Source organism: Mirounga leonina, unplaced genomic scaffold (assembly GCF_011800145.1).
Source record: "Mirounga leonina isolate KUSES-001 unplaced genomic scaffold, KU_Mleo_1.0 Mir_178, whole genome shotgun sequence".
NCBI classification, from domain to species: Eukaryota; Metazoa; Chordata; class Mammalia; order Carnivora; family Phocidae; genus Mirounga; species Mirounga leonina.
Genome location: NW_023270464.1, coordinates 23,274,111 through 23,300,675, shown reverse-complemented (window position 1 = coordinate 23,300,675; position 26,565 = coordinate 23,274,111). Strand labels below are relative to the sequence as shown.

Genomic DNA, 26,565 nt, shown 5'->3' with positions numbered 1-26,565 from the left:
AACCCCGACTTCCTGTGCTCCTCCGACACCCCAACTTCCTGAGTTCCGTCTCCTACACCCCGACTTCCTGTGTGTCTTCTCCCGACACACCTTTCGGGGCACGTTCGTTGTCAGGATGCTTAGCTTAAGCAAACTGGATAGGCATTTTTTCCCCCCTTTCCCAACTCTTGGCTTTCATTTGTTCTGGGGTTGGCCTCATTCTCTGGCCGTGAGGAAGTGGCCACCAGGAGCCCCAGGCTTGTCCCCTGCCAGCTTGGTTACCCTATCAGAAAAGAGCCTTTTTGTCAACAGGGTTCCGGCAAAAGTGCAGGCCTGAGTCACATGACCACCTCTGAGCCAATCACAGAGGGGCTCGGAGACGATAAGCCGGGGCTCGGGGTCCACTCTAGAGACGGCTGGGTGGGCCGGGGGAATCAGCCCCACCCCAGCCATATGGTCTAAGAATTGGGGAGGGGAGTTTTCCAAGGCAAAACTGAGGGGCTGCTTCCTCCCAGAAGTTGGGAGGGGGCTACTGGGCCAGTAGAAAGAGCAGCTGCTCCCTCCAGGGTGGCTGGGTTCACCCAGACTGTCAGGGCGGGTGGTGTGGAGGGAAGGGATGCCGTTCCTGGGGCCCTGGGGCGCCGGGGCCCAGGCTGGGGCCCACACCAGGGACCTCTCTCCCCCTGCAGTCCATCTCGGGTTTTGCACACAGCTGCTTCCAGTATGCCATCCAGAAGAAGTGGCCCCTGTACATGAGCACCAAGAACACCATCCTGAAAGCCTACGACGGGCGTTTCAAGGACATCTTCCAGGAGATCTTTGAGAAGTAACAGCCTCTCCCTTCATCGCTCCCGCAGGATTTCACAGCCTTCCTTGCCTGTGCCCCCAGCCCCCAGCCTACAGGGTGGTCACTGTCCCAGTGCATTGAGCTTGGGGGGAGATCCGCAACCTGTCAGCCTCCCGCCCTCTCCCCACAACAGGCCCTTGTGCTTCCAGGCACTATAAGACCGACTTTGACAAGAATAAGATCTGGTATGAGCACCGGCTTATTGACGACATGGTGGCTCAGGTCCTCAAGTCTTCCGGCGGCTTCGTGTGGGCCTGCAAGAACTACGACGGGGATGTGCAGTCGGATATCCTGGCGCAGGGTACGCTGGGAGCACCGCTCTCCAGGGGCTGGGCTGTTGGTCTTTTCTGGCTGGGGGACTTTTAAGACCCTTTTCATAGAAAACTCTAGTGTGGCCTGCTGACTCATTGCAGGGTTCCCCGTGGACAGCAGGGGGCAGGAGCTCTCTGGCATCTGAGTGAGGAAGGCTTCCCAAATTAGGTTTGGACTGGTGTATTACTAAGGCTACTGTTACGGAGAAGGGAGAACATAGGAATTCAAGTTCTTTTTTTTTTTTAAGTTTTTTTTTTGGTAAAGATTTTATTTATTTGACAGAGAGAGACACAGCGAAAGAGGGAACACAAGCAGGGGGAGTGGGAGAGGGAGAAGCAGGCTCCCCGCGGAGCAGGGAGCCCAATGCGGGGCTCGATCCCAGGACCCCGAGATCATGACCTGAGCTGAAGGCAGACGCTTCATGACTGAGCCACCCAGGCGCCCCAGGAATTCAAGTTCTAAAGGGCCAGGTGTGTCAGCTTTGAGGTTGTTCCTGCCTGTGGGCCAAGTGACTGTGGCTCCAGGTTTGGCTCCAGGAGGAAAATGGGATTGAGCACAACTGGGTGCTTTTTGAACAACAGAGAATTCATTTTGCACAGTAAATCTGTTGGATGTAGGAGAATACTGGGGAAGGTGGCAAAGCCCCACGCCCTAGAGTGTCCCGTGAGACAAATTGGATTGTGGCAGGAGCATGGATGAGGCCATTAGCGAGGTAGCTGTGAGAACTCGCCCATTTGTGCTGGGAACGAGAGCAGGAAAGGCGGTGAGAGTAGACAACATGTGAAGTACGGAGAGGGAGGAAAAACAATGTTCCATGAGATGGGGTGAAGTCTAGCTCCTGATACGGAGGAAAGTGAAGTCCACCCCAGGTTGTTGAGGAAAAGATGTAGGGTCCTGATGTTTTATAAAAACCTTTGGCTTTATTTCAGTAAGTGCAGTGGTGATCCTCTCACTGGAACAATTCCTATCTAGGATGGAAAGATGAAAAGCCATAGCAGACCAGAGAAAGGCATGAAAGTTACCCTTAAGTAATAAGGAATTGGTGAGCGTGAGGGTCCGGTAACCATGGAGAAGAGACCCTCTCCCCCTGCCCCAGCTGCAGACATTCTTAGACAACTAATTTTTTTTCTTTTCTTTTTTTTAAGATTTTATTTCTTTATTTGAGAGAAAGTGAGAGAGTACAAGCAGGGTAGGGGGAGAGGAGATGAGTAGAGGGAGAGGGAGAAGCAGCCTTCCCACTGAGCAGAGAGCCTGACACTGGGCTCGATCCCAGGGTCCCGGGATTGTGATCTGAGCCAAAGGCAGACACTTAACCAGCCGAGCCACGCAGGTGCCCCTTAGACAAGTAATTTTCTTATAGAAGTTTTTCACTTTTTTGGAACACCTAGGTAGCTACCCAGATGTATGTTCACAGGCTGACGAATGCCACCTTTGAATGCCCCCTGCCCTGTGCTGGGCTCTGGAGACCCAGGACAAGGGTAGACAAGCCGGAAACGGTGGCTGTCCTCCCAGGCACAGTCGGGGCTTGTGAGCTGAGAGGCAGCTCACGAGCAGGAGGGCAGGGTGGGTGAGGGGTAGTGTTGGCACTGAAAGGAGTCTTCCCCCTCTTCAGGCTTTGGCTCCCTTGGCCTGATGACGTCTGTGCTGGTCTGCCCGGATGGGAAGACCATCGAGGCTGAGGCTGCTCATGGAACGGTCACCCGCCATTATCGGGAGCACCAGAAGGTGAGTGGTAGGGACTGTGGTCGCGTGCCCCTCTACCCCAGGGGCTCAGAACCCATTGGCGCGGAAGACTGGGGGGATGGGTCTGGCTTGTCAGTCTAGGGGTGGGCAGCTGCGTCCAGGTGGCCCCCTTGTCAGCTGCTTTGGCTCCTAATGCCTCTGTGACCCCTGCCCCGCAGGGCCGGCCCACCAGCACGAACCCCATTGCCAGCATCTTTGCCTGGACACGTGGCCTGGAGCACCGGGGGAAGCTGGACGGGAACCAGGACCTCATCAGGTGAGCCGAGAGGGCGGGGGGCCTGAGCTGGCCCAGGGCAGGTGCTGGGCCCCGGCTCTGTGAGCTGGGGCCTCACTCTGCCCCGCCGCCTGCAGGTTTGCGCAGACCCTGGAGAAAGTGTGTGTCCAGACTGTGGAGAGCGGAGCCATGACCAAGGACCTGGCAGGCTGCATCCATGGCCTCAGCAAGTGCGTGGCCTGTGGCAGAGGGCGGGGCTGGCCTTCGCGGACCTCGGGGCCGGGTGGGAAGAAGCCAGAGGCTCCTTAGAGGCCCCTCCGGGATCCGCTTCGCTGCCAAGGGCCTGAGGTGGGACAGGTCCACAGCCCTGAGGCCCAGTGCGTTGGGCCCCGTTCCCGGGGCTAGCGGGCTGGCCACTCAGGGCATTGCCACCCCCTTCCCTACGAGTTCCTGCTGAACTTGCTGCGGCCCTTGGCCGTGGGCTCCCGGCAGCCTGTGACCGGTAGCCTGGGTGCGCGGCTCCCCACGGGCAAGGGGGTCAGGGGGCAGCCACTTGGGGGGCCCGAGCTCGGGCTCTGCCCTGGAAGGGCCCGGCGGGGGGCGCTCCTCACGCGAACCGTGTTCCCTCGGCAGTGTGAAGCTGAACGAGCACTTCCTGAACACGTCGGACTTCCTGGACACCATCAAGAACAACCTGGACAAGGCCCTGGGCCAGTAGTGGGGCCGGGAGCGCGGCCCGACGGCTGTGGCGGGCGGCCCGACGGCTGTGGCGGGCGGGCCGGGCCGAGCAAGCCGCGGGCCGCGGGGGAGCCCCGCCTCAGGCCTTTCTAGGGGACGTTTTTTATATGAGCAAGGTGTTTTTAAAAGTGTCTGTGTTTCCCCTCATGGTGATGTGAGGCAGGAACAGCGTTTTACCTCAGCCAGTCAGTGTGTTTTGCATACTGTAATTTATATTGCCCTTGGAACACGTGGTGCCATATTTAGCTACTAAAAAGTTCTCCACAAAACGTCTGCTGTGTTTGTGGCCCAGGGAAGGAGGCTGCGCAGCTAGGGCCCCAGAGATAGGGCCTCAAGGACTGGCGGATTCTCCCCGGGACAGACTGGACGCCGCAGGCCTGGGTCCCCGGCCGCCACCAGTCAGGGCCCACCGTGAGGGGAGGGGAGTGGGCAGCACTGGGAGCGTCCGAACTGCCCGGGCGCCGCCTGACGGGCCCCGGGACTCCCGGTGTGCGGGCCTGTGGGCTCCCTGAGATTACCTAGCACAATCCCGTTCCTATATCCTCCTGCCCATTTCAGGGTTGCTATCACTGCTCATATAGATTCTGGTTTTTTGCTTTGTTGGTTCTAACCTTCTCAACATCTCCAGACCTCTCTCTCTCTGCCCTTTTCTGGGTCTTCAAAGTGGATCCCACACAGCAGCTGCCCCTCTGTCCTGTCCATGGCTGCCTGGGGCTGGGGGCTTGGGGCTGGGACTGGGACTGGGGCTGGGGCTGGGGCTGGGGCTGGGGCTGGGACTGGGGCCCAGACTTGGGTTCATCTTCACTGTTCTTTGGCGAAAAAGTAAGATGACAAAGTTGCTTTAAAGCTAAATAGATCCAATTGAAAGGGCTGTCTTTTACGCAGGGATTGTATTCTACTTTTGGTGTTTACATGTCCAGGGGAAGAGTTGTACCATCTTCACTTGATACAGTAAATACTCGGCAACCCAGTTTCGGGGGGACTCTCATGGCTCCTGAGACTGGACAGTTGGGACCTCGGGAGCTTGGAGATGGGCTGTGGCCACCACTCACTCAGGTGGCCTCCATCTGGCCGAGGGACAACTTACTCCCTTCGCTCATCACACTGAACTCCCAGGGTGGCAGGAAGAAAAGCTGGTGTGCTGGTTCTGCTTAGGCCCAACTCCTGGGGCGAAGCTCAAGGTTTCTGGGCTCTTCTTAAGGGCTGGCAGCCTCTGAAGGGCAGTGTGGCATCGTGAGCTGGCTTCTGTCCTGGTGCCCTGTTGGTGGGTCAGCAGGGGAAGCGGTTTTTCTCTGCAGTTGGTGGGAATTCTGGGGCCTGGGCTGGAGCCCTTCCCTCTTGGGGGGCTCGGAGCAGCTCCCTGTGGGTGCCGGGCCCTGCAGGTGGCCATTCCCATGCAAAGGATGGTCTGGGTTTCTCCCCCTCCTTGCAGAGTGACGCCTCCGCGGGGTTGGGAAGCCTCGTTGGGAGTCCCTTGTGGGGGACGGTGAGGACCAAGTCCTCAAGAACCAGGGGAAGAAGCACTCACAGTCACCTCGCTAAAGAATATTCATTTATTTATAATTATTGCTAAGTAAACTTCTCTTTTAAACGGGAACATAAAAACACAGTAGGGCTTTGCACAAGTGGAATTTCTAAACAGTTGGTTTGTATACACGTCAAAATAAGTTAGGATGGAATTTGTCCAGGAGTTTCCAAGTCACCCAAGAGGCCGCGTGCGCACCTCTCTTGAAAGGTTGGGGGAGGGGTGAGGACAGGAGCCTTGCGGAGACCACCCCCCAGCTCAAATGTGTGAGTTGTGCTGTTTCCTTCTCTTAGCTTTGCCCGGGTCCAAGGCACAGGGCAGGGGGGCGTTCAAGTATCGAACCTCGCAGAGGGCCGGTGCTGATGGTGGGGCTGGGGGAGGAAAGGGGAGCCCCACCCTGGGGGCCAGCCCTTCTCCCTTGGGTTTCCACGACCAAGGCCACTGCACTGGCAGGAAAGAAGAGGAGGAGGAGGTACAGGGTTCTTTTTGGTACCAGGGGAGAAAGACATTGTGGGAAGAGGTAGTTTGCAGGGGGTGAGGCTTCTGCTCAGCAGGAGAAAATGTCTTCTACAGTGACGGGGTCACTGCCACCTGAGGGTCATCATGGCGGGCACCTGGGGGGCGGGGGGGGCGCCTCGGGGTTCTGGAGGGGAAAGGCTCCTGTGAGCCCCCAGCCCTCTGGTCTGCTGCCTCTTAGCGTGAGTGAGCTTTAGCAGAGAAGGAAGGGGCACCTGGCTGCCTGATCCCGAGGCCACCTTGTCCTCCCCTCAGTCCTGATCACAGCCACCCTGTAGCCTGGCTTGGTCCTTCACTAAGGATACAGCTTTGGGGGCGGCTGCATTTCCAGCTGGTTCCCCCCCACCCCCCACCCCATCTGTTACCCCTCCTTTCCTGGTTTCTGGGCTGAAGTTGGTGGCTTCACCTCCTTCGCGCCTTTGGGGACAGCCCTGCCTGCCCCTCCCCACCGAGGCCTCAGGCGGGAGTCTGGGTGCCCTAGCGTTCCTGAATGTGCCCTTTCGTGCCCCGGGCCTGTCTTGGGGTCCCGGGGCAGGAGGGGGCGTGGGGACAGAGGCCCGGAGAGCAGGCGAGCCAGGCAGCGGGCCGCGGGCTGAATGAGTCAGGGGCCACAGGGGCGGTGCCCCCCCCCCCCCCGCCAGGGCCTGTCCGGCTCCGCCCCCAGCCCCCCGCCCCGGCCCCTCCACGCCTGGGCCAGGCCTGAGCCCTGCCCGGCCAGCCGCTCGAGGTTGGGGAGGCATGAAGCACGCACAGCACACGAGGGAGCTTCCGTTTGGAAAAAGAAAATGATCTCCATCAGAAAAGAATAGGTGACACAGAATTGGAAAGAAAAAAAAAATAAATTACCTTCAAAATACCCCTTTTGCTCAAAAAATTTTTTTTTCTCTATGGTCTTCATTTTCTTTTTAACTATGTTGCTCTTCATGGGAACCTGTTGACTCTTGGCTGTCCACTTCCTCAACATGGATACTTGTTAATAATACAACACTCCAGCCACCCCCCAGGTGGTCCTTGGCCTCCTCTGAGGACAGCCCCTCTCGGTCCCCTGCCCCTCACTCGAGGGGCTTCCAGCTGTCTTAGCGTGTGCCCAGCGAAAGGCACGTCCCAGCTCTGCTCACGTCGGGGGACCCTGGTGCGGTGGCCCGTTCAACAAAGAACTGGATGACATCTGTTGAAATCCACTTTAGAGACACCCACTTTCAAACTGGGGAAGGTGGGGGCCTTCGGGGGGTTCGCTGGAGAGGGCACTAGCTGGGGGCTGGGCTACACCCCGCTTTCCTGAGGCCAGGACCGGGGCTGCATGCATGCCTGGCTCCCGGAGAGCTCGGGAGGCACCAGGAGGTAGAAGGCAGAGGGCCCTGCCTGGCTGTTGATGAACAGGGTGGGGAAGGGGGCTCTGGGGCCTGGGCGTTTTGCAGCCCAGGGAAGGGGGTGGGCTGGGGGCGGGGGGCACGCAGTGCTGACCAGCACAGGAGCTCAAACATCCCTTAGAGGCAGGAGTTGGTCCAAAGCGGAAGCAAGGCCAGGCTCAAGTTATGTCTTCCTCCAGTGCCAGGGCCCCTCTGCCGGGCCTGGAGAGACCTGAGGACCTGTGCCCTTGTGACCTGGCCCCAGATGGCCCCCACCAGCATCTCTCCCACCCTCCCACAGCAGCAGGCCAAGGAGACCCAGAGCTGGGCCTTCTGTGCTCTCCTTCCTTCCCCAGATGCCTGGGGCCTGTGCCTGGTTCACAGCTGAGGCTAGTAGTAGTCTCCATTTGGTCGAAAAGTCCCTAGTGGTGCAAACGACTCGGTGGGGGCGGGGGGGGGCTCGGGACAGTGGGGCAGTAGCTTCTGGGCCGCGGCAGGTGCAGCCCGCAGCAGCGGGGCCTCCCCCCCCACGTCCCACGCCCTCCCCGCCCCTGCTGGGCGGCCCAGCTTGCGCTATAGCACGTTGTAGTAGGCCATCTCCTTCATGGCCTGTCCGGTGAGGACGCTGGCCTCGGCGCTGCTGTCCACCCCGGCGTAGGCGTAGGCGTTCTCGAAGTCCTCCATCTCCTGCTGGCCGTCAAGCTCGGAGGGGTCAGTGCCTGTCAGCTCCATCATGGGGTCTGCAAGAGAGGGGCACAGTTAGGCCCGGATGCCGCCTCCTGGGAAGAGCCAGTCCCTTCTACACGGAAGCAGAGGACCTTTCTCAAGAGAGGACTTCCTAGTCATTGCTTCCAGAGGATTCTCCGCTGCCTCTCTTCCTTCCTGTGCCGGGAAGCCCCAGGCTCCTGGGGCTTCTCAGAGGGGTCAGCAGACCTGAGCGCTAAAGCTGTGTGTGTTGGGGGAGGTGGGGGGAGCAGTGCAGGCCTGGCCCTGAACTCGTTTGCCCTCCGAAGTCAGCCCTCCTATGCATCCTCTGCAGTGTTTTGCATTGGCCCCCTTGGCCACGTGAAAGCCTGCTGCTGTACGTCATGTTTCTACAGCACCACTCACTTAGCGTGTGAACTATGGAACTGCCCATACACCGTCTCATGAATGCTCACGGCAATCCCGTGCAGGAGGTCAAAAGGAAGTTCAGAGGAGTTAATCCACTTGCCAAAGGGCGCCCAGCAAGTGCGTTGTTTTGGCCCACTGTGCTGTTCTGCCTCAAAGGGCGGAAGGGAGCCCTTTCTAACCTCTGGCTTCCTACCAGCCTTAGCGCTTTAGACCGGCTTTGCCCAGTGGTCTCCTTAGGCCTTGCTCTTCGAGGACAAACACCCAAGGTAGGTCAACAGAGATGCATGAGGCAAAAACTCCAAGAGGCCTCTCGTAATTTTATCAATTTGAAATCTTACTGTAAAGTTCTTAGCGTCAGAACAAAAGCCAGGTGGAAAGCTCCGCAGAGGAGGCCCGGGGCTGCCTTCCATCCGAGGGAGGGAGGGAAGCCCAGGGGATGATCTGGGGACCCTGGGAAGCTGGCTGCCAAGGACTGTGGCTGAGCCCCAGTGTGTGTTCTGCCCCTGTGCACGTAGGAGAAGTGATGTGTTTTGGGGAGAAACAGACCCCAGTCAAGGGGGTGGTCCTGACAAGTCTAAGGCAGGGTTTTGGCACTTCTAACATTTGGGGCCATAATTCTTTCCTGTGGGGGGCGCTGTAGGATGTGCGCGGTAGGACGGCTAGCAGTTTCCCTGGTCTCTACCGGCGTCACTCCAGGAACAACAATCCAAAACGTCTCTAGACTTGGCCAAATGTCCCCAGGGGGCAAACTCACCCCCAGTAAGAACCAGTGGTCTAAAGGCAATTCTACCCCTTGCCAACGAGTGGGTCAGGAGTGAATTCAGGCCAGTGAATCATGACAGGGCTGCTTGTGAATTCTTTGAATTCACACGATTCTCACTGGTTTTTATAGAGCAAAGGGAAGAGGCTCTTACTGTCCCACTGGCTGTGCACAAGCCCTGAGCAGCATGCCGCCCTAAAGAACAATGGCAGCCATCTTGTGACCATGAGGAAAATCAGAGCTAACGCTGTGAACAGACGGAGGGAGCCTCACCCTGGTGTCATTGTTGAGGGGCTGACTCAGCCAACTCTGAAGATGGCCTGGATTTCAAGTCCTTTCTGAATCTATTTCATTATTGTTTAACGAGTTGGGGGGGGGTCTATTACTCATCTGACAAACTGTGAGTCTTTCTGACTTTATAAAACAAGGTTAGCTGTTCCAACTCCTAAAGATACTAGGCTGTTCCTTCCTCAAATCCTAGTGCCATACCTTCAAAGGATACAGTTCACTAAACACTAAAACAAGCTAACAGTGTACCATTTTTTACAAGGACATTGATCCACCTCTCAGATTTATTAGATGGTTCCATCTAGAATGTACGCTGCCTTCCTCCTGCATAAGTGTGAAGCCTGAGCTTTTCAGACCAAGGTTATATGCGAGAGGCGGATTGGCTTGGGTCCCAGCCATTCAAGTGCCAATCACTCTTTTACTGTCTGTCATCTGGTGCAGTCAGGAAGAAAGCAGTCCTCTGCAGCCCTGGTTACTGACCTCAGACAGAAAGAGCGTGTGCCTTCACCACCCCCTGGGAGCAAGGTGTGCAGGGACAGCTGTTTCCAAAAGGACAAGTTCTGCTCTGGTCCCTCCTGGTGGGTTAGGTACATGGCGGGTCTGCTAGACTGTAGCTGTCAAACCCTACTGCACATAGAATGATCTAAAGTGCTTTAAAGTGCTGATCCTAGGCCACATGCCAGATCAATTACATCTGACTCTCTGGGGCTGAGACTCAGGCATCAGCATTTTAAAAATTCCCCAGGTGCTTTCGATGCGTAGCCAAGTTTGAGAACCAGACCTTGAGAGTCCAGATCAAAGGTTCTCAAAGTGAGGTCCCTGATCAGCAGCTTTGGCATCCCCTGAGAACTTGCTGGAAATGCAAATTCTGCAACCCTACCCCAGACCTACAGATTCAGATGCCCCAGGGGTGGAGCCCTGCCATTTGTTTTAACAGATTTCCAGGTGATTCCAATGCATGCCAAAGTTTGAACCACCACTCTAGTCCCACGCCTCTAAAACTCTACTGTGCAAACAGATCGCCCTGGGATCTTTTTTGAAGTGCAGATTCTGATTCAGGAGGTGTGGGGTAGGGCTGAGTCAGCAGTTCTAGCAAGATCCCAGATGATCCTGATACTGTTGGTTCTCGTACCACATTTTGAGTTGGAAGGGGCTGCAGAGAGCACCTCTATGCAGCTAATGGGGTTGCATCCTTGCTCACAAGAACGGAAAACCGAGGACACCCGTTTCTGCCAGAAAACCCAGGCCATTCACTGGTAAGCTGCTGCAAAACCAAAGCAGGGTGCCTGCAGCCATCCCCCAACATCTGATTGACTGCTAGCGAGTAACGTCATGCAGGCAGGTCCACTCACCCGTATTGTTCCCTCTGCTACTTTGTCTGAGAAGACATGCCAGACAGTCAACTAGCTCCAGACCGTTCAGGGAGCCTTCCTGAGGTGCCATCAGCTCTTCCAGGAGAATCTCTTAAGTCCCTCCTCCCCTCAATAAGGCAAGAGAGACGAACGGTCTTCCACGACTGACGAGTGTGGAGGGCACAGGATATCGCTCACACTTAGGGATGTTATAAGCTACCAACCGCAGAGGTGAGGCCCCTCCCCTGAGTGCGTGGCCTACACTGTCTTTGGCAAGCACTGTGAAGAGTGTGACGGACTGCATTACACTTTTTGCCTTGGCCGCTGGGAAGCTCAGAGCTCCCCCAGGCTGTCCACAGACCCTCCCATGGTACAGTTGGGATCAACCTCACCCGGCTTCCCTCATCTCTCCAGCCTGCCCTTTTCCCTTTTGTTACTTCCTTTCCCAGCCAACCATTTCTTTTAAATGTCACTGTCATAGTCATAAAAGTGTCTGTCCTCCCCCGCCCCCCAAGCCCAGGTGCTGTGATCTTCCCTGAGTTCCCTAACTTCTCTGGCCTTCAGTTTCTGCATCTGTAAGATGGGGATAATTAGCAGAGCCAACTTCACTGTGGGGAGCACGTGAGTTAATAAAGGCCTGGCACACAGTCTGCACTTGATCAGTATTAGTTAGGATTTTTATTTCTTACTGTTTACGTGAGCCCGCTGAAGTCCTCTGAGGAACATAAATGCCCCATCGTCAGCACCAGGACCACCTTCCAGGGTACCTCCCCACTAGGCCGGAGCCCACCCCAGTGAGGTCTCAGGCCTGGCCAGCCTCCCCCCGGCCCTGACTGGACGGGAGGCTCCTGAGTGTGCCGTGACAGGACCACTCCTGTGCCGTCCGCTGTGCGTGGCCCACCCACCTTGGCTGTCTAGGCCGATGTCCATGACACCATGCTTGACCTTCATGTGCCGGCTCAGGTTGCCCTTGAGGTTAAACTTGCTGGAGCAGTAGGGGCACTTGAAGGGCTTGCTGCCCGCGTGCAGGTGCATGTGGCCCAGCAGGTTGTACATGCGGTTGAAGGACTTCCCACACACCTGGAACACACCAACTCGGCATCAGGAGCCCTTGGGGAGCCTGCCCTCCCTGAACCCTCAGCCCACTCCCACCTCCCTGCTGGGGCTCGAATCCCATTGGCTACGGACAGCGCTCACTCTGTCCTTTCCTAGGTGACCCCAGAGGCCTGAGAGCCAGAGACCCAAGCCAACTCTTGCTGGCCGCTGTTCCACTCTCCCTGAGCTGGAGTTACCAAAAACCCAGGGCTGGGCTCTCACACTGAGTCCCACGCCTGGGCTTTTCCCCTCTGGCTGTGCAGGGACCTTCACCCCATCCCCAACTTCCAAAAAATACCACCTCAACAGCGTATAAGCTATGAACACCACGGCCCACAGCACCCCACCCACAGCACCGAGCCCGGGCGTTTTCACCCCCGAACTGGGTTCCCCTGCTTGCACTGGCCAGGCCGGCTCCGGGCAGGTGTTAGCGGCTGCAGTCATGCCGACCTGGGGCCACCCGTGGGGACGTCCTGCCTGGGGGCCCTGACAGCCTGGTACCTTGCATTTGAATGGCTTCACAGGCGAGTGTACAATCATGTGGGTCTTGAGGGTCTGCTTCTGCACGAAGGTCTTAAAGCAGATGTGGCACTGGTAGGGCCGGACGCTGGTATGGATCAGCATGTGCCGCTTCATGTTTGCCTGCAGGGTGAACTCCCGGCCGCACACCTCGCACTTGAACTCCTTCACGCCCTGGCGGGAGGAGGGGCGGGAGGGGTAATGGTCAGGCCACGCGACGGGCACAGCTCCTGGAAGTGTGTGTGTGTGTGTGGGGGGGGGCGGCCACAGTATCTGAATGTATGCACAGCTTCTAGAAAGCGACTTCCTGGGGGTGGGTTCCAGACGGGTACCCCTTGAGGAAAGCCTCTGGGAGAATGTTGGGGCAGGGCCACTGACTCCAGGAAGCCTTCTAGTTCCTACCCACACACCTGCTGTCTCCTGCCCACCTGGGCAGGTGTACCTCTAGGTTCATACCAGCGCACCAAGGCAAATGTGTTCATTCATTCGTTCGTTCGTTCATCCATCCATCCATCCATCCATCCATTCATCCAGCAACCATTTACTGGGCACCTGAGACAAGCCCAGCATCATGCCAGGCACCAGGGATCTGTGGCCAAGATGAGAGCCACAGCCTGGAGGACTGTCCTCAGGTCAAGGGCACACCTATGTGTTTTTCCCCTCAGTGTTGTCTCTCAGTGGTCCTTCTGGTTCACGGACCCCTTTGAGATTAAAAGTGTGGACACTCCAGGAAAAATGACACTTGGATCTGAATACAAGAGTTCTCAAACCTCTGGAGCCCATCCACTTGACCCCTTGAGAGTTTTCCGAGCTTCCCTGGTAATGAGAACCAACCACCCTGTTGCACATACAGCCTCTTGGGAGATTCCTCCCTGGAGATGCCGGGCCAGTAGGCCCAGGAATTTTTAGTCTCAACAAGTCCCTCAGATGATTCTTATCATTGAAGGAGTTTGGGACACTTGGCCCCAGGAGACAATGATTCCAGGGGCAAACCCTCTGGTTTATCATAACATGCTCGTCCATGGTCTGGAGGGGGCCCCCGGAATGGGACAGGGCGTTGTGAGCACAGGGGGTCCCATGTACTGCCTGGGGAGGAAAGTCAGGACAAAGGTTGGGAGCTGATCTCTTTGCCGAGGCAGTAATTTAGTAGACCCCCGGTGGGACAGACATGTGGGTGCGGGCATGGCTGCTGTCTGCTTATGTGGGACAGTTTTGTATTTTGAGGTGCCTGTGTCTATCTCTGTTAGCAGACAGGGGCTGTGGGGCGCGTCTCTACGCTCACCTGACACACTGAAGGTGTGTCTGACCACCAGGGGGACCTGCCTCGGGGCGCTGACTCCCTAAGTGCATATGATGTGCATGCTGTGCAAATTTAGGCTGATGACAGGCATGTTTTCCATTTTACCGGCCTTTGATTTTTGTTTTCGGTTTTTCTTCACAGTATTATTTCTCTTTTAACACTTTGCAGACTCGCAGGGATTTTTAGTAGAGGAGAAAAATGGCACAGAGAGGGCCCATGTGCTTTTGGTTGCCCCTCTTTTCCCTGCAGACACGAAGTCGGTCGGTCATCTGGTTTCACTCAAGGCACGGTCCGCTTTAATGGCGGAGCCCAGACTCAGCTTCAGAATCCTTCTTAACATCACACTCTGGGCAGCTATACCAGCTGACTGGGGAGCAGCTGCAAAAGCCTACAAATCATCTCTGCTCTAGTAGAAGGCGTTGCCAGGGCCGGGAAGGCTGGATTCTTGGGCTGGCAGGCTATCACCCCCCGACTCGCTGCCGCGTTCACTGTGGGAGGTGAGGGCACAGGCTGGACCCCGAGCGGCCCTACGGTGGCCATTACAGAACGAGGGAGCTCTCTACCTTGAGCTGCAAAACGTGACGTTGGTTGGATTTGGGGTGGAAACGATGGGGCGGGCTAAGTGCCGGAGCGAGGCTGTGGGACCCACGAGGCCTCATTCCATCTGCTGGGACAGAAGGGCCTCTGGGAGGGGGTGGTGACAGTGGTTGAAAGGCAGGGTGGCTAGCGGCCTGAGGGGAGGGAGAGGACGGTGGGGGACAGTGGGTCAAAGTGATCTCGGGGACACAGTGGACAAGGACAGCGTGCTCCCCACCTTCCACCCCTACAAACCGCTCTGCCTAGTTTATGTCCTTTTCCATAACAAATATTTTTCCTTCTATCTGCTCCCTTTTAAAAATGAAATATATTCCAGCTTTTCCTAAAGGTAGGTCCCAGGTTTTGATACAGTTTTGTAATTACAAGGAGCAAAGGAAACCTTCTCTACTTCTGACCGGCTCGTCCACCGCCCTGTGGCCTCCCGGTCTCTGCGTTCCCGGAGGGTAGGCTGCTTCACTGATTCTCCAACTGGGTTCCCTGGGACCTGCCGGGGTTCCTCCAAGAGTTCATTCAAAAACTTCAAAAAAGACTGAGGGTTCTAGAGGGGAGGGGAGGGGGGATGGGTTAGCCTGGTGATGGGTATTAAGGAGGGCATGGAATGCATGGAGCACTGGGTGTTATACGCAAACAATGCATCATGGAACACTACATCAAAAACTAACGATGTGGGGCGCCCGGGTGGCTCAGCTGTTAAGCGTCTGCCTTCGGCTCAGGTCGTGATCGTCGGGTCCTGGGAGGGAGCCCCCATCGCTCCCTGCTCAGCGGGAAGCCTGCTTCTCCCTCTCCCACTCCCCCTGCTTGTGTTCCCTCTCCCGCTGTGTCTCTCTCTGTCAAATAAAAAAAGAAAATCTTAAAAAAATACACAAAAAACTAATGATGTCATGTATGGTGATTAACATAACATTAAAAAAAACAAACTTCAAAAAAGTAAGTTTTACTGTTAAGAAAAAAACCCTGAGGGCACCTGGGTGGCTCAGTCGTTAAGCGTCTGCCTTCGGCTCAGGTCATGATCCCAGGGTCCTGGGATCAAGTCCCGCATCGGGCTCCCTGCTCGGCAGGGAGTCTGCTTCTCCCTCTGACCCTCCCCCCTCTCATGCTCTCTCTCTCTCATTGTCTCTCTCAAATAAATAAATAAAATCTTAAAAAAAAAAAAAGAAAAAAACCCTGAGTTTCAATTGTATTTTTTTCTAATACTGCTCCCAATGAACATGTAATTATAAACGTAAGACAGGTTCATCTGCGTCCCACCTCTATTGACCCCTAAATGATCTGAAGCAGGACTTTGGGAGGCACTGGGTGAAAGGCGGGCAGGAGGAGAGGGAGGAGCCTCAGGCCTGGGGCCACGCCCCCGGGGGGGAGGGAGGCCGCCGGGGGAGGGGCAGAGGCGCCAGGGGCTAGGCCCCGCCCCTCCCCTCCCCGGGGAGGCCCCCCCCGCCCCCGCAGCCCCTCCCCCCCGCCCAGGGCGGCCGGCAGCTGTACCTTGTGGGTGAGGGAGTGCTGCTTGAGGTGGTGGATCTGGCTGAACTCCATGCCGCACTCGGTGCACACGAAGGGCCGCACGTTCTGGTGCTTGAGCATGTGGTTCTGCAGCTGGCTGCGGTAGTGGAAGGACTTGTCGCACTCGAGGCACTGGTAGAGGGTGGGGCCCTGGTGGGAGGCCAGGTGGCGCTTGAGCTGGGTCAGGGTGGAGAAGTCCAGGCCGCACTCGACACACACGTGGCAGCGGCCGCTCTCGTGCTTCACCTCGTGCGCCTTGAGCTCGCTGGGGTAGGCAAAGCCGCGGCCGCAGAAGTGGCAGCTGTAGGGCTTGACCTCCGAGTGCAGGAGCATGTGGCGCTTGAGGTGGCTGGTCTGCGTGAAGGCCTTCTGGCACACCTGGCACTTGTGCGGCCGGGTGCCCTGGTGCGTCAGCAGGTGCGTCTGCAGGTGGCTGGGCTGCTTGAAGAGCTTGCTGCAGTGCGGGCACGAATGCGGCTTGATGCCGTTGTGGCCCAGGATGTGCGTCACCAGGTTGTACTTGGACGTGTAGGACTTCTCGCACATGCGGCACTGCCAGCGCTTCTGGCGGTCGCCCGCCTCCACCAGGTACGAGTCGTCGATCTGCACGTTGATGTCCAGCCGGTCCAGCTGGGCCTTCTTGTGGCGCTCCGCCGTCGAGCCGGCCGCGTCGGCCTCGAACTCGCCCGCCTCCTGCCACACGAAGCCCTGCTCCGGCTTCACGGGCTCCGGGGACTCCATGGTGGCGGCCTCGGGATCGCTCAGGGGGGCCAGGGGGGCCGGCTCAAAGCCACACTCGGAGGGCAGGGCCTCCGGCCCGGGCAGCGCCATGCCGGGCTCCGGGAAGCCGTCCCGGGCCGGGTCGGGGAAGTGGGGGTCGTACGGGGCCGCGTCCAGCTCGGGCCTCGGGGCTCGCGGCAGGTGGCGCAGCGTCCGGGGCTTGCGGCTGAAGGCGCTGAGGTCGATCATCTTGACCGCGCTGCTCTGCACCAGGGTCTCGCCGCCGCCGCCGGCCACCTGGGCGGGGGCCTCCGCGGGGCCGGCATCCTTGTCGTCACCGGGCACGGACACCTCGTAGACCTCCTGCTCCTCCTCCTCCTCCTCCACCTTCTCAAACTTGACCTTGGGCACCAGCCGCACGGGCGGCCGCGTCTTCCGCCGGGTGTGCTTCTCGAAGGCCGCCTCCACCTCCAGCACCTCCTCTTCTGCCGGCTCCTCCAGGGCCCTCCCGCTGCAGGCCAGCTGGTAGACGTCGGGGCCCGGGGGCCCGGGCTCCCCCGCGGCCGACCCGGACAGCTCGGGCCCCAGGTCCGGGTAGAAGGCTTCGGCGCTTATGGTGGCTCCGAAGAGCTCATTTTCCGAGACCAGGCCCAGCACGGCGGCCTGAGCCAAGGACAGCACCACCACGGCATCCGTCTGTGTCCCTGAGTCCGTGAAGCCCTCCATCCCGCGCGGCTGGCTAGGAGGGCATCGCTGCAGGGGGAGAACGGAGCGTTAAGACTGCCGGTTCCTGGCCGCGCACACAATAGACACACACGCATGTAGCCATTAGCTTGGCTAATTTGGGCTGCATCGGTCCCCGGCGTGTTTCTCCCCCTGCCTTGGGACCAGGACGCACTTGTCATTACGGGGACGCCCTCTGTGTGTCTGACCATTTCCCCCATTCCCTGTGGGATCCTGGACAAGCCCTGCCCCCTCCCTGGCCTCAGTCGGCCCTCCTGTAACAGGAAGGTGGCATTTCCACAGCGGTTCTCAGACTATGTTCCCCATAATGTCCTTCCAGAGTTCCTCCAAAAAGCCGATTTAAAATCGCAAAAAATAAAGGCTCCTTTCTTTTAAAAATCCATTTTAGAGTACCCATCTACTCTCAAACGTGATAGACACCTCGCTTCGGCACGTTCTGTGGCCCCACTGGCTTTGTTCCCAAGGTAATTAATTTTGCACAGACCTTGAGACCATACAGTGAGGTGTTTTGGGTTTTAAGAAATATATATATTGCCGGGAGGGGGGGTGAGGTGGGGGAAAGATTTAAAAAAATGTTATATATATATATATAGCAAAAACAAGGCAACACACAAACATAAATTAGGTGCCAAGGTCCATCTCGGCGGCTTATCTGTGAAGCCTGATGTTACAGGACTCCGTCACAACAGGTGATTGTTCTGGATTAGCTAAGTATTACACATTTAGATATCTAAATTTATGCCGATTAAAAGTACAGCTCTCCTCGGATTTGCACACTGGCGTTCCACGTAGGATGTGATCTGGTCGAAGGGCCCGTGATCACGGCTAACACGTTCGAGAGCACTGTCTGAAACGAATACAAAAGCCGGCTCCCAGGTTTGCAGGCATGCGCTCTGACCCGACGGGGTCTTCGAAAAAAGCCAACACGCCCACCCGCTCCGGTCCAAACCCCGGGAGCACCGGCTCCCTGCCTTCCTAGGGGCGCAGTCTGTGTAACGGGCCCTTGCATGTGATTCTCCCACCGGCGCCAACGAGCTCCCGGCTCCTCCCACCAGCCTCCCAGGCTTCCCTCAAATTGCACCTGTTTCTGGGACTCACCGGGCCTCCCTGGGCCCTGGCGCCCTCTCCGGGCCTCCCTGGGACTGCGTGTGCCCCGCATGTGGGAGGGCCTCCTCTCTGGCCTGGGACACCCGGCCTGATTGCAAGGCCCACCTGGTTCGGCGCAGGCACACCAGAAGTGCTCCATAGGAAGGGGAAAGCTATTACTGGGCTGGCTCCTGGCTGCCTGGCCGGCTCTGACCTCAGGGTCAGGGTCAGGCACATGGCGGGCTGTGGCCCTTCCTCAGGAAACCGGCTCTGGGCCTCGTATCTCCCTCCCCCCACAGGCCAGGGGAGCTTCTCCTTCCTGAAGCCGGCTAAAAATAAAATACCCCAGACAGGAATTTAGCTTCCTTGAAACGGACACTAAAGATTAAACTATTAATCTTAAAGTCAGACTCTCGTGAGAGGGTCAGGTGGGACATTCCCACTCTCCCCCCCCACCCCCCCCAGACCACCAGTCTGACACAGCACCCAGGGGCAGCCCTCATGCCAGCTGTGGGTTTGAGCAAACAACATGCTCAGCACTTTTTCTAGACTTCCCTGAAGTCAGGGCCAGGGAGGGAGCAACTGATCCCCAGCAGCAGAGCTGGTGTTGGGCCTTGGCCCTGGGTTTGGAGTTCAAATCTGACTTTTGCCCTTTTCTTGCTCAGGCACATCCCATAGCATCCCCTGCTCGTGGGGTGGTGAGTGCAAATGTTGGCTCCCTCTCTGTCCTCCCTTCCGCGGCCCCAAAGCTGGCACCTCCCCCCCACCCCACCCCCAGCGACCTCAAGTGAATGGGAGCAAAGAAGCCATCATCCCTCTGGGAGATGAGCCGCGGGAGCGGGGCACAGGTCTGGCGTGGGCCCCCGTGGGGCGGGTCACCGTCCAGTTTATCATCAGGGCTAGGACTGACCTTTTGGAGTGAAAGGGGCCACTCCTAATGATCACACCAGCCCCTCTGGCCAACCAGGCGTCCCCTTCCCCTGGGAGCAGGCAGGCAGTTTTGACTTTGGGGCTGGAGTCAATGTTCCTGTGACAGGAGCCTCTGCCTGGGTGTGAAAGGGGACCTGCCCAGGGTTCTTGCTCATGAGGGGTTTGTGCCCATGTGGCGTGGGACACAGGGGAGCCAACAATTAACCCTAAATGTGGGCAGAAGAGCTAGCTTCCCATTACCAAGTGCTCACAAGGTCCCAGGTGAGCCATTTACTCCTAAAACAACCCCATGGGGGGGGTGGGGGCGGGATGCACCCCATTTCACAGCCCAGGAACCCAGGGCTTCAGTCACAGGCTCGAGTGTCCCGTCAGTCAGGGCAGAGCTGGGTCTGCACCCAGGCGTGTGGGCCCTACAGCCCAGCCCCATCTGGGCCCCATGCCTCTAGCTCTGCTCCTTTAATCTGTACCACCTGGTAGGTCGCGTCACGGCTCTGAGCCCGGCCTCGGCTCCCAGGTGCTGCCCTGTGGTGCCCAGGGTCCGAGGAGCCAGCAGGTGCTCAGGCGACCTGCAACTGGGAAGCCTCAGAGCTGTCCCTGTCCGGCTGGTCCAGGGACCCCTCCAGGGCAGGTAGAGCCCCTCCACGGCTCTCTACTCAGACCGCACTTCTTGCTGGAACCCTGCATCAGCCCCGTACCTGCCTGGCCAGTCAGACCCCTGCTCTTCCCGTGCGCCGGACAGACACTTGCCTGAGCAGAACACCGCACCCCGCCCCCACCCCCCACCGCAAGTGCACGTTCGGGCTGCAATGCGGGCTGCACGTGTGTGCGTGTGCACGCGTGGGTTTCAGATGGGCTCTGTTTGTTGAGACAGAGGCTCAGAAGAGGAAGACAGGGAATCTAATTTACCTGCATTTTGCATGCGTGCTCCGTCTACCAGACACAGAAACGAGGAGTGGGAAGGTGGGGACACTCTGCAACCCAGTGTTCCTATTTCTCCTCCTCCTGGGTCATCTTTTGGGCATCCTCCCCCCCTCCGCCCCACTGGCTACAGCCCTCCTGTTTTATGCCCTAGCTCGAGGCCTGGAGGAGAGCCTGCCAGGTGTGTACCACCTGTGGGCCAGGCGCCCCCTCCTCAAGGCCCCCCCTTGTGTGGGGCTCAGAACCAAAGCTCACCACTGTGTCCCAGAGAAAGGGGAGCTCAGGCCTTCCTGGGCTCTCCACGGCCTCGCTAGGAGGTGAGGGGCATCCATCTGGGCAGGATTCAGCTCAGCCTCCTGCCAGGGCACCCTTGGTTCCCAATGTGGAGAGAAAGGACATGGCAAAGGCAGGAAAACAGAGGAGATAGAATAGCTGCTTGGTTGTAGCCTAAAGAGTGGGACTGGGAGTGCGGGGAAGGGAGGCCATGGCGGGGAGGTAGGAGGGACAGCCCTATTTCCCAGGGCCCAGCATCACCCAGGCCAGCCCCCTGGGGAGTGCCCCAAGCCTTACCCTCTGAGGCCCAGCAGGAGGCCTTCCCCACCCGGGCAGGGACCGGGGCCCCCAGAGCGCTGTCACTTCACCTACTGCTATACTCTAAGTGTTCCTGTCAACACCGACACTCTTGTCAAATGCATTAAGGGGTGACTTGCTGTGTGACGCTGGACGAGTCACCTGACCACACAAGGTCTTGGTTTCCTTGTCTATAAAAAAGCACACGTGGCTTCTTGGAACGCCGAGGGCAAGTTAATCCTTGGCCTACCTGCCTGTCACCCCGGGTCCCCTCTGTGAGATGTGGCAGCACTCCTGTTCCCCCCACACTGTTCTAGAAGAGCCTTTCCCGTCAGTGAGAGCCCCTCCACGCATCCCCGCTCTGAGAGCAGGACAGGGCTGGGGAGCTCGGGGTGGCCAGTGTCCCTAGAACACACACGGAGGGCAGAGCTCGGGTGGAAGGCACTGGAGGCCTGGTCTACCTTGGGGGCCCCGGGAAGGAAGTGACCTGCAGGTTATTCTTTGAGTAAATTCTACCACCAGGACATCCTCAAGAAACAACTGACAGCATAGGAATAATGCCCTGGGGCCTCTGCCAACCCCACTCTGGGATGTCCCCATGCGCCGTGACCCGTTTACTGCGATGACTATTCCTTGAGGGTCTAGTAGGTGTCAGGGCCTGTGCCCCCACAAAGGCTGCACGGTGCTCTGGGCTTCTGCTGGGAGGGCAGGTTTGGCCCTTGGCCCCTTCATCTTGGCCTTGGACCACCAGGTGGCCCAGAGGCTGTGTCTCCAGTCCTGCAACTGAATCACCGACTCAGCCACAGCTCCCAGGTACCCACGAGGTGCTGGGTACTGGTCTTGGTTGTAGGGATACAGTAGAGAGCAAAATAAAGTTGCAGCCCTCAAGGAGCCACCCTGAGCGAGCTCAGTTAACAGTGGAAGTACCGGGATCTGGGGGGCGGGGGGAGGCAGGGGCGCAGCACTGGGGCCCGGTGGGGGCAGGGCTGAGGCCTGGGGCCCTGCAGAGACAGTTCAGGGCCCAGTAGAGAACAGAGGATGGTCTCACTCCTCGGTCTGGCATTTGCACCCTCTGGAATGTGGCTCAGGGTCCCTTTCTGCCCCCGGCACCAGCTGCACCCCTTGGGGGGGTGCATGCCCATGCGTGCAGGGGCTGCGGCTGGGCCCTCTGTCCCCCGGGTGTGGACAAGCGGAGGCTGGGGTGGGGCGGGAGGGCAGCTGGGCCCGGGGAGGGGAAAAGGCAGTCGCAGGTATGTCCGGGGCTGTAAGCACTCGCAGCAAAACTGCCCGCTGTGTCCTCGGCTGTCTTCCTCACTGCAGACCTCAAGGTGAATCCCCAGAAAGGAAGAGGAAGCAAAAGCCAGGGCTGGAGTCTTGTGCAAACCTCAGGGCTCCTTGCCACAGTCTCACTTCTGCTGGCCCTGGGCCTCACTGGACTCGGCCCTGGGCCTCCCTGGACTCGGGGCATGAGGGCCGTGCTGAGGGGGCGGGTGGGGATGGGGTGTGGCGGCCAAGGGGGAAGTGTGCGAGTCTCTCTCTGCCTCAGCTTCCCCTTTTCTCTATGGGCAGATTTGCTGAGCCCGCCTCCAGGAGTCAGGGTGGCTGGGCCACCAACACAGTGCCTCCAACCCACAAACCACACAAGAGCCTGAGGTACACGTATACTGTGTCCAGCCACTTCTTTCTACAGGTAAGGAAAGTGAGGCCCAGGGAGGGGACTGGTCCAAGGTCACACAGTGAGAAGGTGAGGCAAGGACTAGAGTATAGGCTGTGGGCCCCGGAGCCTATCCTCAGCCACATGGCCTGCAGGATAAAGTCCTCACGTCTTAGCTGGCTGCTCAGTGTTGTCCCCAGCTAGGCTCCACCTGATCCTCCATCAAGCCTTCCTGCCTCTCTGCAGTGTGTGCGTACACACGCACACAAAACCTGTCTTCTACCTCAGGGCCTTTGCACAGGCTGACTCCGCTGCCAGGCCTGCCCTTCCCCGGCACTGAGTGAATACCCCCTTATCCTTTAGGATTCCCCCCTCCAGGGAAGCATTCCTTAGCCTGTGGGCAGGGCAAGGGCCTCTTCCACAGCCTGAGGCCTCAGGTTAATTTTCCTATAGACTCGGCTGGGCCATGGTGCCCCGCTGTTTGCTCAAACACTAATCTAGATGTTGCTGTGAACTATCCTGTGGATGTGATTAACATCTACAACCAGCTGACCTGAAGTAAAGCAGACTGCCCTCCTTAATGTCAGCAGCTCTCAGCCAATCGGTTGAAGCCTTCGGAGAACAGCTGAGATTTCCCAGAGAAGGGATTCTGCCTGAAGACCGAATCACGGAAATCCTGCCCGCGTTGCCAGCCTGCCAGTCTGCCCTGCAGATTTCGGACTTGCCAGCCCCCACAATTGGGTGAGCCAATTCCTTAAAATAAATCTCTCTCTTTGTATATATATATATATATATATACATCCTACTGGTTCTGCTTCTCTGGAGAACTCGGTACAATCACGCTGATTCATAACTGTATGTTTATGATCATCTCACCACCAGCCGGCCCACCCAGAGGATAGTGACTGTAGGGAAGCAGAGTGGGCCCCGTAGGGGAGTGTCCTGGGGGACAGACACCAGGCTAGAGGAAGGGGGAGGAAAGAGCTGATAGCCACTGAGGCACCTAGAATGAATGAATGAGACCGGGGGGGTGGGGGGGGGGGTGGGAATCCTTGCCTGAGAGTTCCACAGATGCTTTGCTCTTCTGTGCCCTTTTAGCCACCTCACCCCCGGGACAGTCCTGCCTCCTCCACAGGGGTGGACTCCAGGCTTCACAGAGAGGGTTTTGCTCTGGCAGAGTCCCCGGGGGCTCGGGCCCACGAGCGCGGCGCTATTCCCACCTGTGACGCCTGCAGAGGTGGGGCCAGTTCCTCCCACAGGCCTGTTCTGAAAGCCCTTCCCTTCTCCATCTCCTGGAAGGCCCCAGGCACCGAGACTCATCCTGGGGGCCCCACCTCTGCTTTACAAGCCGAGAGCTGAGGTGGGCCTGGCTGCCACAGGGCCGCCACTGTGTGAGGGAGGTCACAGGGACCCCTTCACCCAAGGAAACGAGGGATGGAGTCCCCGTGGCAAGAGGCACAACCTCGGGCCCACTGTATCTGTGTGACCTCTCAGACTCAGACTCTCCCGAGGGCAGACATCCTGGCTTCACAGGGTCCAAAGGCCTCGTTTGATTAAGAGCACAGTGCCTGGGCCTGGAATCTCCAGGGATATTTTCTTTCTTTTTAGGTTTACTTATTTTTAGTAATCTCTACACCCAACGTGGGGCTCGAACTCATGACCCCGAGATCAAGTGCCCCACACTCTTCCGACTGAGCCTGCCAGGCACCCTGACCCTACCTTCTTGAAGCTGTGACAGCCCACCCCGCATGGGCTCCTTCCTCTCCCTCCCCTATGGGCACCTGCCCCCCTCCCAGCGCGGGGCTACCCCACACAGCTCACCCCCACATAGGCAGTGCACACGGCAGCTGGACTCAGACCTTGGCCTGCTCCTCCCCATGCCCCAGTGGGCTTAGGCCAGACGGGTTCCTCTCTGGGAAACATGGCTATGCATCAGGCCTCACACCCTTAACCACAGGAGCCGATGCCCAAGGACTTCATGCAGGCGTGCCGTGAGATGGAGTCAGGCCAGGACACGAGTGGGCAGAACTCCTGAGCAAGCCTGAGGTATGGGGGGTGGGGGAGGCGGGCTGGGGGCTGTGCCCGGCTCTCTGAGGAGGAGGCCACCCACACTTCAGAGGAGCAGAGCCCTGGCCCCAGGTGGACTGAAGCACCTTCAGGGGGGCCTGGGGAGAGTCCTGCTCTCTGGATGGGGCCAGCCCCTGCTTCTAGCCTGGGGATCCCTTGCTGACAGTCAACCCCCTTTGTCCTGAGGTCAGGTGGGTGGGTCTCTGATCCTTGTAGAAATGAGCCTGTCTAAAACGACCCAGGCATCTGATGCAGAAATTATGGGAGAAATGCCACGCCGCCTGCAGAGCTACCCACGGGACCCAGGGTAGCTTCCCCTTGATGCTGGTGTGGGAGTGATATGGTGTCTCTGATCTGAAGTCACCAGGCCCCCAGAAGCTGTGGGCCCCGGGTCCTCCCACCTGCTGCCCCACCGGCTCCCTGGGCAGATGCATCTGTTTCTTTACCACAAAGGAAGGAAGCTCGGTTCTCCCACAGCGGGACAGTGGCCCTGCTGAAGGCCCTTCACCGCGGCCACTCGGGCTGTGTACCCTCAAGGCTGGCTTTGGAATCCCATCGGCAGGGCTGGAAGGAACTCTGTGGACCCTCCTGTCCAATGCCATCATTTAGAGATGAGGGAAGCGACGCCCCAAGCCCTCCCCCCACCACAGGGACGAACCTGAGAGCTCTTGATTCCTGGTAGGTTTCTGCCCACCATGTCAACAAACACGGTGGCCACTCCCACCGGGGTGTCTGCCTTCCAAGGCCTGGGGGCCTCGAGGGAGGGCACGGTGGGATCAGGCAGCAAGGGATTCAACCAACCTGCAGGAAGTGTCTTGAGTTCTTAAGAGTTGGCCCTCACACCTGCCCCTTGACCTCAAAGGCTAAAACATTCCTGGCTCCCCTGCTCAGGACCCCAGCCGCTTGCCCTCCTCCCACAGTCAAGGGCAAACATCTCCACCAAGGACTTAGAAGAACTTGAGCGTGATTGGTTTCTCCCCATGTGGCAGCTTCTCAGCATGCTGCTCGTCCCCTTATCATCCCCCAGACACGTGGGCTTTTTTCATCTTTAACAGACCTGCCCGCACACAGCCTTTTCATACGCTGTTCCCCCTGCCTGGAATGCTCTTCCTCATCTTTCACCTTTCAACGGGGCAGCCCTTCCTCTGGAAGCCTTCCCTGACTCTCCTCATGACCCCAGTCAGGTTTGACTCCCCCAAGTTCTAAGAAGCTAGACATGCAATACTTTTCTTTCCTGGACCTTATTAAAAATCGTAATGATGTATCTCTTTACGTAACTACTGGCTTGCTGTCTGGCACTCCGGTTAGATCACAGCCGACAAGGCCAGGGCAAAGAGCACGTCTGTATGCTTCCGCAGCTCATTCCCAGCAGAGTGCACACCCAGAACGAAGACTGTCCTTTTGAGAAGACCCATATTCAAGTGCAAAGAAAAAAAAAGAGGCCCGGGCGCCTGGGTGGCTCAGACGGTTAAGCGTCTGCCTTCGGCTCAGGTCATGACCCCAGGGTCCTGGGATCGAGTCCCGCATCGGGCTCCCTGCTCCTTGGGAGCGTGCTTCTCTCTCTCTGTCTCTCATGAATAAATAAATAAAATCTTAAAAAAAAAAAAAAAAAAAGAGGCCCTTTGCTGAGCCCCGGGTGGAACCAGCCTCCTCCCTTGAGCCTAGACTTCCTCTCTTCGAGCTCCAGGACCAGTGCCTGCTCCCAGGAGAAGGGACAGCAGGCCTCATGTTTCCGGAAAACTCCATGTCTTTCCTCCAAATCCAGAAGCAAAAAGCACATCTGCCCTCCAAACTACTACCCTCTGCTGGACCCAAAGATCACCAGCTTCCTGTCACAGGGAAAAACAAACAAAAACTTGGGCTTACGAGTTCATGGGACAAAGATAAGAATCACAGATGAAGGAACGGCAGGGGCATTTATTGGGCTTGAACTTTGTCAGGCCCCGTGATGAGCACACACAATTTCTAGGCTTCTGGGCAGCCCTCTGGGGTTGGGAGGACCATTTCCGTTCTGTAGTTGTGGACACGGTGGCTTGGAGAGAGGCAGCCCCTGCAGGGTGGGGAGTCTCCCCAGGGCCCGGGCCAGCGCTGGGCGGGGAATGAGGTTTCCGGGTTGCGTCTTCTACCCCTGC

At 57.9% G+C, this 26,565-nt stretch overlaps 2 protein-coding genes and 1 long non-coding RNA gene across 5 annotated transcripts in view; 2 read left to right on the top strand and 1 right to left on the bottom strand.

Annotated features, from left to right (window-relative positions):
- IDH2 (isocitrate dehydrogenase (NADP(+)) 2) overlaps positions 1-4,102 on the top strand; it is a 17,319-nt gene extending 13,217 nt beyond the window's left edge. The window contains exons 6-11 of the mRNA XM_035024145.1: positions 669-805; positions 976-1,127; positions 2,751-2,863; positions 3,040-3,137; positions 3,233-3,325; positions 3,729-4,102. Coding sequence (XP_034880036.1) covers positions 669-805; positions 976-1,127; positions 2,751-2,863; positions 3,040-3,137; positions 3,233-3,325; positions 3,729-3,813 — 678 coding nt within the window. The 3' untranslated portion in view covers positions 3,814-4,102. The remainder of the gene's footprint in view (positions 1-668; positions 806-975; positions 1,128-2,750; positions 2,864-3,039; positions 3,138-3,232; positions 3,326-3,728) is intronic.
- A 2,444-nt stretch (positions 4,103-6,546) lies between these two features.
- Positions 6,547-26,565, bottom strand: part of ZNF710 (zinc finger protein 710) — a 63,259-nt gene continuing 43,240 nt past the window's right edge. For both annotated transcript variants that reach the window (XM_035024144.1, XM_035024143.1), the window contains exons 2-5: positions 15,727-17,217; positions 12,333-12,524; positions 11,642-11,816; positions 6,547-7,963 (exon numbers count right to left, since the gene is read on the bottom strand). In XM_035024144.1, the coding sequence (XP_034880035.1) occupies positions 7,797-7,963; positions 11,642-11,816; positions 12,333-12,524; positions 15,727-17,190 (1,998 nt within the window). In that variant the 5' untranslated portion in view covers positions 17,191-17,217 and the 3' untranslated portion in view covers positions 6,547-7,796. The remainder of the gene's footprint in view (positions 7,964-11,641; positions 11,817-12,332; positions 12,525-15,726; positions 17,218-26,565) is intronic.
- LOC118023060 lies at positions 22,352-25,903 on the top strand. 2 transcript variants are annotated; one of them, XR_004682650.1, is made up of 5 exons: positions 22,352-22,402; positions 22,954-23,107; positions 24,324-24,412; positions 24,887-25,111; positions 25,792-25,903. It is a non-coding gene; the product is annotated as an uncharacterized LOC118023060 (long non-coding RNA). The 2 variants fall into 2 exon arrangements; XR_004682649.1 differs by lacking the exons at positions 22,352-22,402; positions 22,954-23,107 and having other exon boundaries at positions 23,852-24,412.